Source organism: Neolamprologus brichardi, chromosome 19 (assembly GCF_056152115.1).
Source record: "Neolamprologus brichardi isolate AB-2024 chromosome 19, ASM5615211v1, whole genome shotgun sequence".
Classification (NCBI taxonomy): Eukaryota; Metazoa; Chordata; class Actinopteri; order Cichliformes; family Cichlidae; genus Neolamprologus; species Neolamprologus brichardi.
The window spans coordinates 7,750,079-7,765,431 of record NC_142122.1 but is presented as its reverse complement, the minus strand read 5'-3'; the positions used below and the strand labels follow the sequence as shown (position 1 = coordinate 7,765,431).

The following is a 15,353-nucleotide window of genomic DNA, read 5'->3' as shown; positions in this document are numbered from 1 at the left end:
TTTAGATGGGTGATGTCATGCTTCGGGAATGCATGTCACAATGTGTGTGGTGTACTGTGTATTTCTAATTTACAGTTTACGTTATTTAGATCACCAGTGGATCCTGTCTGTTATTCAAGCCAGTTGTTTCAGATTAATCATTATTTATTTCTATAATCTGACCACCCATGGTGCTAAACTGCCTGTAATTGAGGAAGTGATGCATTAATAAGAAGACTTTAATCTCTGTTGGCAGAAAGAACAAACTTTTACGTGTTTGCATGTATGTCTCTTGTAATGGGGCGGGGGGAGTTCTTGCTTATATGTCACTGTTAAGTAAATGATTACAGCATAACCCCTCACTCTAACAGAATAAGATGTATGTGGTGTACATGCCCTCCCCGGGGCAGGAGCATGGGCCGTGGGTGGGCCACATCCTTGAGAAAGTGAATTTTCAGTGTCCCAGGTGATTTGGTTTGCAGCCAGTGGTTTTAGTGTGGGGAGAAAGGAATCAAAGGGTTGGCCCATTAGTCATAGGACAAACAGGCAGACGGTAAAAGGGGTTAGCAGGGCATGCTGCAGAGGGCATGTCTGGGGCAACAACAGCCAAGGCTTAATTGTCTTCAGCGGCTTAGGTGAATCGCTACTCCCTGTTAAATGAATCAACATGAATAGTTCACATCCATATACAAGGACAGATGCAAGTTTTACATATGAAAATATGACTACCAAGAAATATGGAGACATGCAGCCAGGACAAGATTTCTGTTGCATTATCACACTTTGTGTTTGCATGTCCAGTTGACTTTCGTCAAACATTTGCTCTTCATTGTCATGAAATCCAGTGTAAGGATTTCTTAATTTCTGCTTATCTAACCAAGTCTTTTCTTCTTTTTAGAAAGACGGAATTTTAGGATTTTCTATGTTTAGCCGTCCCATTTGGTGATTGTTCTTGGAGCTAACCTCAAGTGGTTTCTTTCTTTACTATGATAAGTAATCAAGATGAGGTTGATTGAGCCATGTTTACTACCTCCAGTAGATGACGCATGTCATTTCCAACACCAATTGGGAAACTCTATAATTAAAATTGTAATTAGAGTGCCACTGGAATTGAATTGAATCATGGCTGTTCCTCAGCATTTATTGGTGTCACTACATCAAGTAGGACATAAAGTGAAAAACAAAACAACCTAATCCCACCTTTGCCATCCCTGTCCCTGCAGCTTGCTTCAACAATGCCATTTTTTTCAGTCAATGCTTCATCTTGTTCCTGTCTGTGCCAGCGTGGCACTGCTCTCCCATCCCTGGTACTGGCTTACATAAGCCCGCCTTCTGCATGGCCCAGCACCCCAAAGGAATGGTCCTCATTTGTGGGACCCAGAAACAATATGTGTGCAGCATAAATGTGCACCACATGCTTCCCTCTGATCTTTTATTCATTGCCTCTGTAAAACATAGTCAATGGCCTATCCTGCTTGTTATTTGTCTCGACTAGTTTTATTGTCGCTTTTTTCTCCTTCACCAAAACGCATTTGACTTCCATTCTTTCTCTCTAAGTATCTCAACTAGAATCCATTCATCCAATGCATCCATCAATGTGTTCGCAAGCAAATGACAAAGATACTTGCAGATGTAAAGGTGGATAGAGAAAAAAAAAGAATGACAGGGGAATGAAAGAGTTGCAGGAACTCACTGCAGCATCTTTAAGGAGCGTGTATTGTGCAGAGTAAAAATGACCTCTCGGAGTAAGTGGATAATTCAGCTTTTTATATGGAAGAGGAATAGGTGAAAAACAGATCTTGATTTCGATCTCATTTTGCATTTGGTTCGGACAGCTTTGTGTTGTTTGGCAGATGTTGTGGAGAGGGTTGAAATTATGCAGGCACAGATGTTTGATCTCTGCACAGATAGCCGGTGCTTCTCTTCTTCGGTCTTCTGCACACACACAAAATCCTGCAGCAGCAGCAGCATGTCTCTCCTCACTGCATTCCCCTCCTCCTCGTCCTCCTCTTCCACTGACCTACTTCCTAACACTGTGGATGAAGGATGATGTAGCAGGCTCAATGAGAAGTGGCAGCAATAGTATCTCCGTTCTTCCTTCCTTCTTCCTGTCTTTCCTTTCCTTGTCTCCTTCCCAGTTCTCTCTTTCTGCTCAGACCCTTCAGAGATACGGGAGCAGGTTTCTCACTCTCCTTGACATCTCTTGGATTAAAGTGTATGCATATATTTGAATCTTATATTTGATTTGATTACATGAGTGTCTGGCTATATAAATGGCATACAGCAGAATATGACTGTTTTCATGACTTTTACAGACATGACTGTGTGCGTACAGAAATTCTCTATCATGACAAGCAGTGACAAATCTCTGCGCAACTATTCCCATTTCGACACAGATGTTTTGAGTCCGTAGAGGTCCACAAACCCTTTGCTCTTCAGTGAAAGCTTCCTTTTCCATACATGCGTCTGTTTCCCAGAGATGAGCAAAGGCGTGTTCGGAAGTCTCCGTGTGATTTAGGGTCGGCATTTTTGGTACAGCTTCACCTGTTTCCAAGAGAAGAATATGGACTCTCATAATCTTCTTAATAGTAAAAGTTTATCATTATAGTATTTCAAGTTTTTGGTTATTCTCAGTTCATTTTTATCCATTCTTTTATCATTTTAAGCTGCATGTCTCCAGTTTTCTGCTCAGGTTTCTATTGTTCAGTTCTAGTTGCAGGGACAGTGATGTGGCTTTAAGCGACATGCCCATAAGTCCAGGGCATCCATGTTGGTACTCCACTGGTAGGTGTTTATGTGGATGTATAGGAGCTGGTATAAGAATAGGGAGCACAGCAAAAGAAAATAAATGTTAGATGATAATGTTTCTTTTTAGCCAACCATGCATTTAAATAGATTCACTCCAAAAAGTTCATATTTTTCTGTTTTACATATTCCTTTCTTCCCAGTTGTGCTACATATTGGCTGCCTTCTCCTACCAAGCTACTCAAACCAAAACCAACAAACAGACTGAGAGCAAGAGAGAAGCAGCCTCGTTCTTACCAGCTCCTCTAAAACGGTGTTGTTTGCGTTTCCTTTCAGCTATACATTAATAAGCTAAGCAATAAGCTAAACATTTCCCGACTGTTGCCCAGAAAGAAAGCAAAGTGTACATATTGAGATATGCTCCCAGGCAGAAGTAACAGCTTGTCAAGGATGGAAAGCATTTAAATGGAAGGAACAGAACAGCAGAAAATGGGGATTAAAGATGGACGGAGTAGATGGTAAGCAGTGGCAAGGACAAATGACAGATGTTACTGTCAGAGGGGGGTTGATGAAGGGACTCCGTTCACCCTGAAAGAGAGGAATAATGGGAGATGACAGGGAGTGAAGAAATGAAAAGCTGGGGGATGAAGAGAGGCTCTCAGGTCACATATGGCAGTGGACACGGTCAATTTGGATTGTGTTTGTGTGGTGACTCCTTCATACAAAGCATAGTAAAGGTTACACAAATAGTCATGGGTATAGTCTTGGTTCTTTGTATTTGCCATACAGTATATACAATATTTTTTCTGTGTATATAATGTTTGGATTCCTTGGCCCACTTTCCCGGGGCACAGGCTGGAAGCAGGCCAGCAGACCTGGTGCTGAGTGAAGACTGGCTGCACGTGGGGCTCAGTGGGAGAGTGAAGATAGAAACACACACAGAGACACTGGACAGTGCATTTTGCTGAATGGCTTTAAAACCCCTGTAGAGCGGCCTCTTTTCCATTAGGCTCGGCCAGCTGTCGGCAGCAGCTATAACTAACTCCATACAATAAAGCTTTGCCACTGTGCTTATATTTTATACTAATAAAATGATAACAAGCTGTCACTGTTACAGTCTGAGCTAAACCAATCTCCTTGATTTATCTCCCTGATGGGGCCTTTATTCAAATTTTGCCACCTTGCCTTTTTAAAGTGCTGTTCTCTCTCATTTTTCCTCCTAACTCGCCACTATGAATTCTCATCTAAGTCCATATAAGGCGTGATCAAAAAGTGCTTGTAAAGATCATCATCTTGTGCAGCTCTGGACCATTTTCTGTACAGCTACTATTCTTCTAGCCTTTACATGTCCAGTTGTGTTTGGGCTTCTCCGATATGTCAAAACGTGATTATTCAATTTTATTTTCATTTTCAGGAAGTTGCGGGGAGGAAAATATGGCTAATAGGGCAGGTGGTGAACAAAGATTGTGTTGATGTGGGTAGAAAATAGTTTTCAGTGCACTCACAGCTGGCACCACCACATTTCAGGACATTTTCTGTGAATGCTCCCCCTCAGACGTTGCAGTATTACTCCACATTGACGGTTTCCCCCTTTACAGTACACAATGCTGTGATGAGCATGCTCCTGGCTCACATCATGTGTTGCCTTCAGGCTTAAAAAACTCTGGACTCTCCAGGTTGAAACAGAAGTTGCTTTTTCCTCTCAGTGAACTTGCAGAGTGCTCAGTGTAAGTGGTTTGAACAGGGCTTCCAAGGAGCAATCTAAAAAAATGGCAGTGGAGCTGAAAGCTGTACAGACATGACACAAATTGCACAACAAATGGAAATATTTTGAGGATATTCCTGTTCCACTGTGTGGTGACTAAAACATCTCTTCTGTTTTGTACACTTTACTGGCAGAGTATTACAGGTATTGTTTGTATGTTTAGAACTGTGGCTTTCTTTGTAATTATACATATCATTCCATGATGTCCTTCAAAGTAGGTTGTTTATCCTTGAATTATGTGTTGTGTAGCCTGTTGAAGTATCCCTCGTATATAAAATATATGGAATCGGCTATTTTAAATATTTTTCCTATTGTGCATCTTAGCTATGTTATGGTGTGTGTAAGTGCAAGTGGAATTTCATGCATAATAACTGGAGAAAGCTTGAAAAAGTCCATTTTGGGTAAACCTTAAATTTGAAACACGGTAATTGGACTGCTTCTTAATTGGGCTTTCGTACTCTACTGGAGCATGCAAAGCATTTTATACATCACCCATTTATACAAGCACTTTTTTCTGTTTTTTGTCCAACATTCATTCTCTGATAAGCGTAAAGCAACTTGGGGTTCAGGATCTTGCCCAAGAATACTTTGACATGCAGACTGGAGCAGCCATGGACTGAACCAGCAACCTTTGAAATGAATGGATGGACTTTTTTTTTTTAATGTAGTCATATTTTACCATTCTTGAATTTGGTATATAATGTACATAATATGTATAGATTGGATATATCACATCACTAAGGGGATTTTGGCTTGGATTGTGACTCTTAGAGTGGGTGTAAAAAGGAATTGGTTGTTATATAGGATGATCCAAACTGATCTAGAATAATGAACGGGGGATATCAGAGGTGAATAGGTGCACATAGCTCATTTTTAACCTTGAGCCAAGTTCAGTCCCCGCCTGATTTGAGCGGCGGCGGACTCTGGGATTGTCACCTCGGCTATCATAACACACATGCCGCTGTAGAGTTAAATATACTGCACACACAGGCACAAGATGCCACACATGCTGGAATTCACATTTGAAGCGCTGATGCAATGACTACCAAACAGTCCAAGTACTGGAAGGTGAATTACATGGAATAATTCCAAAAATAAGCCCACTGTTGGACACACAAGCATTTCCATGTTCAACAAACCGAAGAAAACTTTAAGTTGCTTTTTATTTAAAATAGCCTCCGGTTCATTCGTAGGTCTGCTCCTTCTGCCCTGAGAAGGATGACAGGTTCAAGGAGGCGGAAAAAACAAATGAGCAAAAAAGATGAAAAGGGCAAAATGGAAATGTAGTGTTTTCCCTGTTCATTTTTTCCCCTTTAAGCGCTTGTCATGGGTCCAGGGCATTCATAAAGAATTTACCATGTGGCTAATTTTAGACCGTGCGGTGAGAACTCCTTCACTGAGCAAATCTGCATGTGAGAGAGTCATGATGTAGTAGATTGTGGCTTCTTCTGGAAACTGAGGTCATAAAGTTTCACTGCCATGTTGAACAGATGGGTGCAGAGCTCCAGATATTATTTAATGCTTGTCAGGATATGTGAGAATATCAATAGAAGCATAACACATGGGAGTAGTTGCTTAAAAAAATCTGGTCCTGCTTCTGCTTTCCAAACATCTTGGACACTTTTTGTAGTTCCCATAAATGGCTCCCAAATTGATTTCTTGGTCAAATGTTTCTGCTAGATTTGCATGCCTAAGGGCTTTGCACAACAGGCCCGAGGTCTTTTCATTCACAAATGCAGTTAACTGTTACATAAAGAAGCGCTCTGCCAACTGTGTGTGCATCTGATAGGACATAATACAGTGTAAAGAGTGTGTTATTCACGCAGTGAAGACCACCCGGATTCTTTTCGTAGCATCAAGGAAATCCTCCAGGATGTTTTACACCATTCGATCCTCGCTCATGTTGGTAGAGGGTGTCACTCACTGTTGTCTAAGGGGGGGAGGCACTGCCAGGGCACAAAGACACACATGCACACAGGCAACAAATACTGCACAGTCGCTATTGTACTCATGGACAAGAGCTTTCTTTGTTGTGGCATAAGAGCAACTAACGTCAAGACTCCTGTTGCCACACAGCGAGAATATCTCTACAGTCCTTGGGACATGTTTTTAAGGACACAGTAAAGGCAATCTGGATAAAGAATAGGCTTGGATAAACTGTAAGTTAATGTGCATTTCCAGTCATTCTAGCAGTTTCTGTACATGGAACTGTATTGTTTATTTATGTGGTGGCTGTTGCTGCTCATATCTTCCTGTATTTATGCCAAACAAACAGGGCTCCGGGAAACATAAATGGCTTAACTTCCTGTGCACTACAAATAATTTCTTTGCAAGGAAACATCGACAGGAGACACAGGGCGTATAGGCCATCATAAGGCATTAAAGATCTGGGAACATCATGAATCCTGTGCTGTATTTGACTGAGAATCAAATCAATAATTTATTGTGCGGGGAAAATGTCATGCTCACTTGTCTTAGCGTGTTATAAATCTGAGACTGTAGGAGAGCAGCTTTACATGATTCACAGCACAGAATAACGTTTTTTTTTTGTGTCTTATAAGATTTAGCATCACATTTGAGGACTGAGATGGAAGAAAGTGCAATCACTGTGTTGCAGATGTTGTAGGGGTACCAGAGAGTTAGGGGATTTTTGGGGTTAGGGATAGGGATTAGGGATTGATTTAAAAATTTTATTTTTCCCTGTTTCAATCCAAAAGTCGAATAGTTTGGAATAAATTATTATAGATTAAAGGCACTGCACGGGCCAGTGCACATCACTTATAACTTCCCAGATGCTGTGTTGCTCACCAGAGGTCACATGCTGTCCATCATTAAACTCTTGAAATGTGTTGGTTAAAGATCCAGGAAACTTTAAATCCACTTTAAAGTAACTGAGAGTCATTTGCTTGGTCTTCTCTCTCTCTCTTCCAGATGATGCCCCCTAGATAGCAGCCTCGTCCTCCGCTCCACTCCCCCTCCCTGCCCCTTGGCCCCTTCCTCTATCTTCCTGGACCTGCACCGCCACTGCCACCTGTGTTACCACAGCCATCATGCCCCCCAGGAAGAGGACACGACAGGGCCTGGGCTTCCTGTGCTGCTTCGGCAGCAGCGAGCCCCCGGAGATCAACCTGAAGGACACCGTGCCACTGCAGCTGCTGGAGTTCAGTGCGCCCATGCCGCCTGCTGAGGAGCTGCATGCGCGTTTCTCCGAACTGGTGGTGAGTAAAGATAGATTCAACTTGATGAATGATTAAGTGAGCTGTTTTAGCAGTGGAGCAGATGTTTTCACACTCACACAGGGCTGCCCTGACCTTTTCTAGGGCTTCGTTTTGGACGTTAGTTTTTGTGATGCTAAATTGCGTTGATTTGTGAAGCAAGTAGGCATCACGTGCAGCGCCCCCCAGCATCCTTATCTAAACCAATATATAGAGTTGCAGGAGTACATCCTGATGATCAAGTGCAATCAAGGAGGGTTTTTCCTCTGGATGCTGCAATGCATTAGTCTTTCAAGCATTAAACGTCCAGGGGCTTCTGCAGGGGAGGAAAATTTATGAAAGTTTTTCACCTCTAAGCAGTTTGGAACTGAAGAAGCTTTTTGGATGGGAAATGAAACCTCTTTAGAAAACTTAACAAAGTCTATTGTCCTTCTTATCAAGCTCTTAAGACTACCATAACCTGGATGACTGATAACCTACACAGACAACATTTATCCTGCTTTCAGACTGCTGTGCTTCCCATGTTTGTTTTTTGGTGGAGTTGAATTGGCTTTTAAAACCATGTAAAAACTGGAAAAACAGAGTGAAACACAGCTGCAGACGGTTCATGCACCAAATAGTAACATAAACTTATATATTAGTCGCCATGAAAGAGATTTGTGTGCTATTTAGTGGTTTCTCAGTCTCATGGCTGTTGAACAGAAGCCTTGCCCTTCTCCAAACATTTTACAAACTGGATAGTTTAAAGTGAAATCACATCTGTCATAAGAATTAATCCAGGATTTGTCCAGCCCAGTTCTTTTTCTTTTCTTGCTGCTCATTCTGCCAAACAATACGAGATCAGTGTCTCGAATTAGAAGGGGATTTCTTACAGAGGATGCCTTGATGGTTGGGTGAGGCCATGTCTCAATCGCCACTACAAATTCAGAAGCTCATCCTCTCCAGTATGCAGCCCACCCTTGCACTACAGTCCCTATTGCTGGCAGAGGTTGAAGGTCTGGTCTCTGTGCCAGACTAGGATAACTGTACTTGCATGTGCCCATGGTGTGGACATGGATCAGGTCACAACTGCGTCAATGGAGAAGGCTGCTGTTCGTCTCAGCTGCCCTGCAAACAGGTCATGGCTTTACAGCTTTGCTGTTTCTGTCTCTCCATTTGCTCACTTCCAGTCTCTTGGTTGGTTTTGTTCCTGTCTGTCTCCATCACTCTCCTCAGATTTCCTGCTTCTCTCTGTCTCCCAACAATGTGTTGACTGGTGTGGCCACAGGACTGCTGCTGGCACTGCTGAGTGTTAAACTTTACTGCCTGCAGGATATATCACTCCACTGTTAAATTCAATTCAGGCAATCAATGGAACTTCCGTTTATGATAAGAAAATTATTCAAGCTTATCAAAGCAGATGTTTCCCCAGTAGTGATTTTTTTTTCAAGCTGACTCACAGAATTATACCCTGAATGTGTTCTTTAATAATGCATGAGCCATTAAAGCTTAGCTGCCTGTAGCTGCAGCATATTTATTGGCTTGATTGACGAAAATTCAAGCTTAAAAGCAATCAAGACACTGATTATCTCAATCAGGAGAGAGGAAAGCCTTTTATATTATACAGCTGCGAGGTCAACACAGTAATTTCTGAGGGATTAACAGGTTGCCCTTTGATATGTTGTACATTGCCGTACAAAAAAGTACTTACACAAATTAGGCTTTGACATTAACGAAACCTCTTTAATGCCAGCAGAGACCAGTATTTCTGGGGTAAATTAAAAACATGCTGTCATATGGGAGCACTTAGCCAAATCATGGCAGTTTTTATGGTTGATAGGACTAAGTGACCCACAGCTTATTGTGCGGTAAATATTTCAGCTAAAAATGAAACTTACAGATTGATGTGCTGAATGAGAAGTAGGGAGGAAATATTCGGCCCTAGGTTTAAAACCACTTGACTAGTTCAGAAAGATGATGCAGGGCTCGTCCACTTTTGAAGAAACTGTAGTTCAGATAGTTGTTAGAGGGCTACTTTTGATGGCCTGTTTGCTGAGAACTTGGGTTTGTGCCTCACTGTAGGTTTCCATAACTAGATGCAACACTTAAAAATGCTTTGTGCAACAATGCAAATTACATTTTTTATGTTAGGCACTTTTAAATTGGCAACATTGGCGCATTACTTGGGGCTAAAACCCCAATTTGAGGCAAATGAAGTTATAGCATCTTTGAACAAAAGGCTGTTATATGTTAAAAAATAAAAATGTATTTAACCGACTAGCATTTCTGATACCACCTATAAAGAGCAGCAATATTTGACTACTGTGCAGATCTCTAATTGAGAAAAGGTGCTGGATGATGAACAGAAACTAGCCTATAAACATCTAGCCTATAAAAGTGTCCGCAGGAAATTCTTAGGTAGACAGTCAGGGAACACTTTTATTTTTTTTAAAGTTACTCCTCACATATTAGCAGTAAAGAAGCAATTTAGACATGAAACTTGTGTTGTAGTTGTGCACACAGTAGCTTTAATATTTAGAATATCTTAAAATTCAAAAAGGAAAAATGATGCTCCAAAATAATGATCCCTCAGCCTGTAATAGCTGGATTCATGTCTAGTCTGACCAATGTACGGACTGATTCTACCTAATAATGTTCATCTGGGTGAGCTATTGGTTCTGCACATCTGTTTTACTGATCCAGGAACCGACATGCTGACACAGATTTAACTGGGCATCCAAAAGTCTGTAGTACCAGACCTCTTGGAGTTAGCCAGCCAGGACACACTGATTGTTACTCAGGCAGAGAACTGATGTGGAGAGAGGTGAACCTATGTTGCATGGGAGGAAATAAAGAAAAATGAAGAAAAACACAACATAGTATGTTTCTGTGGCAACGGGCAATGGGGATTATTGTTAAATGAAAGCCTTTCCTGAGAAGGAGAATGAGACTCAATGGAGCCTCTGGAGTGGGAGCGACAGATCTGGGCCAAACGGAGGAGTAAACCACCTCCATGTGTCCTCACATTCATAATGGAGTCTTCTGCTGTGTCGAGAGACACGCGGTGCACACTCGGCTTACTCTGTGTGTGTGGAAGGAAAAACTTCAGCTGACGTTTGGACTGCTGTCCAGTTTTGGATGACAGTGGACTAGAATAGATATAACAGACGTATAACTGTGGTGATGAACCCTATTACCTCTTATGACATGTACAGTATTTTGGCCACTGTTGGAAGAAACAATATGAATTTGTGGCATTTCAAACCTACAGTATCCATGCCTACTTTCAGCAGCAGAATGATATAAAAATATAGCAAATTATGCACAGTTTAATACTGTACATGCTGACGCCTCTAAGGAAATATAATGAGAAAATATTACTAAAAGGCAACTGTACTAATTTTTGTAATATGAGACTGCATTTTTCCTTTGAGTGCAAAGACTTGTGATAATAAAATACAGTAAATCTTTCAAGTTGTTATTAATATTTTTTCTCATGTACAATATTTAACTGTGTTTACAAAAAATATACAAGAAGCTTCTCTACAGTTTTTTATAAACACATAGAGAGTTTAGTTTTTGTAAATCCAACAATGTGCTTGGTCCATAGTGAAATGATAACATCACATAGTTGCTGCAGGATTGTCGGCTGCACATCCATGATGAAAATGTCCTCTTTCACCACATCCTATAGGTGCTCTAGTGGATTGTGGGGGCCATATAAGCACAAAGTCTTTGTCATTGTCAGTAAACCAGCTGATATGATATGACCTTTGTGACATGGTGCGTTATTTTGCTAGAAACGGCCATCAGAAGATCTCATGAGCATTGTTGTTGACCACATCCATCCCTTTATCACCTCAGTATACCCAAGTACAGTAAGAAGTGATGCTGTGATGCAGGCAAGGTCAAGTCACTTACATTACTTTTTTTCACCATTCTGATGCTCAGTTTAAACTTTAGCAAGTGATCTTGACCATGTCTATATGACTGAATTCACTGTGTTGCTCACATGTGTTTGGCTGGTTAGATATTTACATTAACCAGCAGTTGAACAGGTGAGTATGACATGTATTGGATGATTATGTCACTTGTTTTGTGTTAAGACTTTGATGTTGTGTTTGTGGGACTGCCTGCCAAACAACAAATAATCAAGTGAGACAAGGGTTCATAAACCCTGGCAAATCTGACTGGGACGTTTCTTACAGTCTTTTTTTTACTTTATTAGAAGCCTCTGCCAACATTCCTGCTGTTTCATGATAAATGCAGGTGCTTGGTAATGTAGAAAAACAGAGAAGACATATTGTCTCCAGTTTATAGCTCACTAAGCTAATTTTTGCAGAATAAGCACATGTGGGATCCATCCTTGGTTACCTTGAGTAAACACGGACTCTCTTTTTTGAAATGTGGAACATCTCAACCCGGAGAAAGCCTGTAGGAAAAAAAACAGTTTCCAAGTCTCTCATGGAGCCTCCTGTTCATGATGAAAAACTCAGCAAACCCATGCAAATGAACCTGGAAGCAATCCCCATGGATTCTGACACAATAAGTAAAGACCACATCTGAAGGAACTAATGGATCGCATCAGTTAAAGTACACATTTGCAGCTGGCTGCACAGTTTCCTGATAGCAAATGCGCTGCAGTTCTGGGTTCTGTTTTTTGGATCTGGGTGCATTTTAAATAGCTTTTTTCCACCAGTGCTTCAGGACTCTCACGCATAGTTGATATGTAGGCCATGTGGGATGTCTGGCTGCGCACCAAATACATTGACAGCTTTATTTTTGTTTATCGGGGCAATTCTCCGCTAATAACTTTTTATCAACAAACTTGAAATTCCTCTCGTATTTGGGTAATTGAAAATGAGCTCTCCCTAATCATGTTGGGCACATTTCTCAGTGGTGGCAGTTCACTAAATCAAAATGAAAGTTTGGTTTCTACAAAGAGAAACCAAGTGTGAGGTTGTATGGGGACAGCTAGACTTGGATTTACAAGTGTCAGCTAATAACAACAAACATTTGCCGTGGAAAGGTCGGCATATGGTGACAATGTGTGGACACATATGCAGCTACAGAGCTCTACTGAACCACGCCAAAGAAAAAAAAAAGGGAAAATTGAGAAAATGCCACTTCATCATCGACATAGTACTATTTATTTTTGCATACAAGTTGCAAAAAACTTGCATGCACCTCAGTGTGCTGTTATCCATGTGTTTTGAGTTGAGATGAGAGAGGATATATATACAAATTGGTGCAACTGGATCAGGTCTACTAGTCGAACATCTGGCGAGTGCAGTTCTGGCAGGGTCAGATTAGTGTGCGTCTCTCTGCCCTCTTTTTGTCTGCTTTGTGTTTGTCTCTCTGTGTGTGGGAGCCTCGTTCCTTCTTCCTCTGTCCTGAGATTTGGGGCAGTTTTAATCCAAACCGCACTGATCAGTCGTCCAGCTGTCCGCTGTCAGTCAATACATCTGGATGAACCAGCCTCTATTATCATCCTCTCCATGTGACTCTCAGTTGCTGATTTTAGAAGCAAGTACATTTTGCAATGGCAAATTTGTGTTTCCAGGAATAGCAGACTCGATAAAACATAAATGCTCTCTCCAGTGTGGCTTTTGAGCCCGGACACAGATCAGAAATGGATTGCGTAACAGGAGGGAATGGAAATGTTCTTGTCCCTCTGGGCCACTGGGAGTGTGTTTCCTTCCCAGTGCATGGCCTGGATGCACCCTCTTTCCTCTCCTTCCTCCCTTCCTTCTTCCTATGCATTTCTCTGTGGAGCGATCTACCCATTTCTGATTCTCTCTGTTGTGAAGCCAGTGCTCACTGTCCTGTGCCAGTCTCATTATAAAAGTGGTCAAGCCCTGTTTGTTCGAGGGGAGAAGCTGTAGGCTACTAACAGCTACTGACTGACTCATCAAAGCAAGGATACTCTGACTCATCTCAATGCTGCTAAGTGGAGCGAGCCCAATATGTGATGGTTTGTAGAGATGAATGATGTGACCAAATTAATTTCTCACCACGTCTTAAGACTAAAAAAGTAAATCTTTGATCTTTTCTTTGTTGTTAATAACAGTACTGGTCTTTAGGAGTAATCAAGAGGCTGCGTCTGGTATATGAGGCTGACATACACACACAGTCAAACTCACTGAAACTTGTTTGGTCAATAATGGCAGCTATAGCTTCCTGAGGGTCCCCTTGAGGCCTCATATGACTTCCTGCCATCTTGCACGTCTTTCTTCTGCCTTCCTGTCTCGCCCAGAGATTGCTGGAGGATATATACGCACTGTACGCGTGTGCGTGTGTGTGTTACACCAGACTAATCTGAGCCAGCACTGTAAGACTTCACATGAGGTAAAGACATTCATATCCACTCTGGAAATGCCACCTCATAGACGCACATGCATTGGAGAGGATGTCATTATTGGATTCCACATTTCCCATTTAGGTGGAACCCCACGCACTTTCAGTCACAAAGACATACCCACTCCCACTCCAGTGCCAGTGATTCACACATTGTAACTCACTGACCTCTCATTCTTCCTGCACATTTTGCTTCCTTCCGGTTTCAGTGTCACGCCTATACTCCACATGTACACCGGTCATTTTTTTTAAAGCAGAACAGGCCTGCTTTAATTTTTTTTATATCTTATTTGCTATTCATGTTAAATAGACCAAAGTTTCTAATAATGAGGTGAGTGTATGTATAGTACAAGTAATGAGCCAAAAGCTCAGACTTCAGATTGCAGGGGTGGGGAAATCCAAGCCTCAAGGGCGGGTGTCCTGCAGGTTTTAGATGTCACCCTTACCAAGCCTCTGGAGAACTTTAAGACATGTTGAGGAGGTAATTTAGCCATTTAAATCAGCTGTGTTGGATCAAAGACACATCCAAAACTTGCAGGAGTTCTAACCCCCCCTTTTTTCTGTATCATGGGGCTCCACCCACCTGCTCTCCAAGCATTCTGTTTGGCAGGTAAAGCAGAAGATGGTTGGCTTAAAGTGGGAGGAGCTACAATGTCTTGGATCCACTGAGGGGCTTCACCAAGAGCCAGAATTAGATAAACAGGGATAATTTTGACCTCTGAATAATGCCGCGGTACTCTAGAGTTCAAGAATAAAAATATGAAGCTGGAAATGAGCGGACTGGGTCCACTTCAAAGTAGGCGTTTCCTCCTCTGTTCTTTGTCCACACGGCACCATGTCGACATGTATACTCAAGCATTAAGAACGTGCCAAACCAACAGGCTTTGATGTAGCCCTAACCCCAAAACCATGTCGGCCTATTAGTTAAAGCACTGACACTATGACTACACAAGGAATATTTTTAAAAGGTCAGTTGTTAGTTAAAAAATGTCTTTCCTTACCTTTTTCGCTCCCATTCTCTGGTCTGTACCCTCTGTCTCCACTCCCACACTTAATTTCTCTTCACTTAACGTTCTCCTGCAGCGGTACGGCTTTTATAGTTTCATACACAGCTTAGACTTCAATCGCATGACTCATCCCTCTGTCCTATTTTACATTCTTCCCATATGGTGGAAATAAATAATTCAGAGTCCCTGCAGACGTGTTTGAATCATCTGACGTGTGTTATTTCATACAAATTAATTTTATGTTGCTGTAGAAGCCTCAATATGTGCCAAATGTTTAAAGATATCTTCATTACGATTGCTGGCAGT

The 15,353-nt window shown here is 41.7% G+C and overlaps 1 protein-coding gene across 6 annotated transcripts in view; it reads left to right on the top strand.

Annotated features, from left to right (window-relative positions):
- daam2 (dishevelled associated activator of morphogenesis 2) overlaps positions 1-15,353 on the top strand; it is a 111,061-nt gene that overhangs the window by 32,889 nt on the left and 62,819 nt on the right. For 5 of the 6 annotated variants that reach the window (XM_087832721.1, XM_087832719.1, XM_087832720.1 and 2 more), the window contains exon 2: positions 7,421-7,707. In XM_087832721.1, the coding sequence (XP_087688847.1) occupies positions 7,540-7,707 (168 nt within the window). In that variant the 5' untranslated portion in view covers positions 7,421-7,539. Of the gene's footprint in view, positions 1-6,603; positions 6,649-7,420; positions 7,708-15,353 lie in introns of those variants that run through there. The other variant, XM_087832718.1, reaches the window with a different exon arrangement.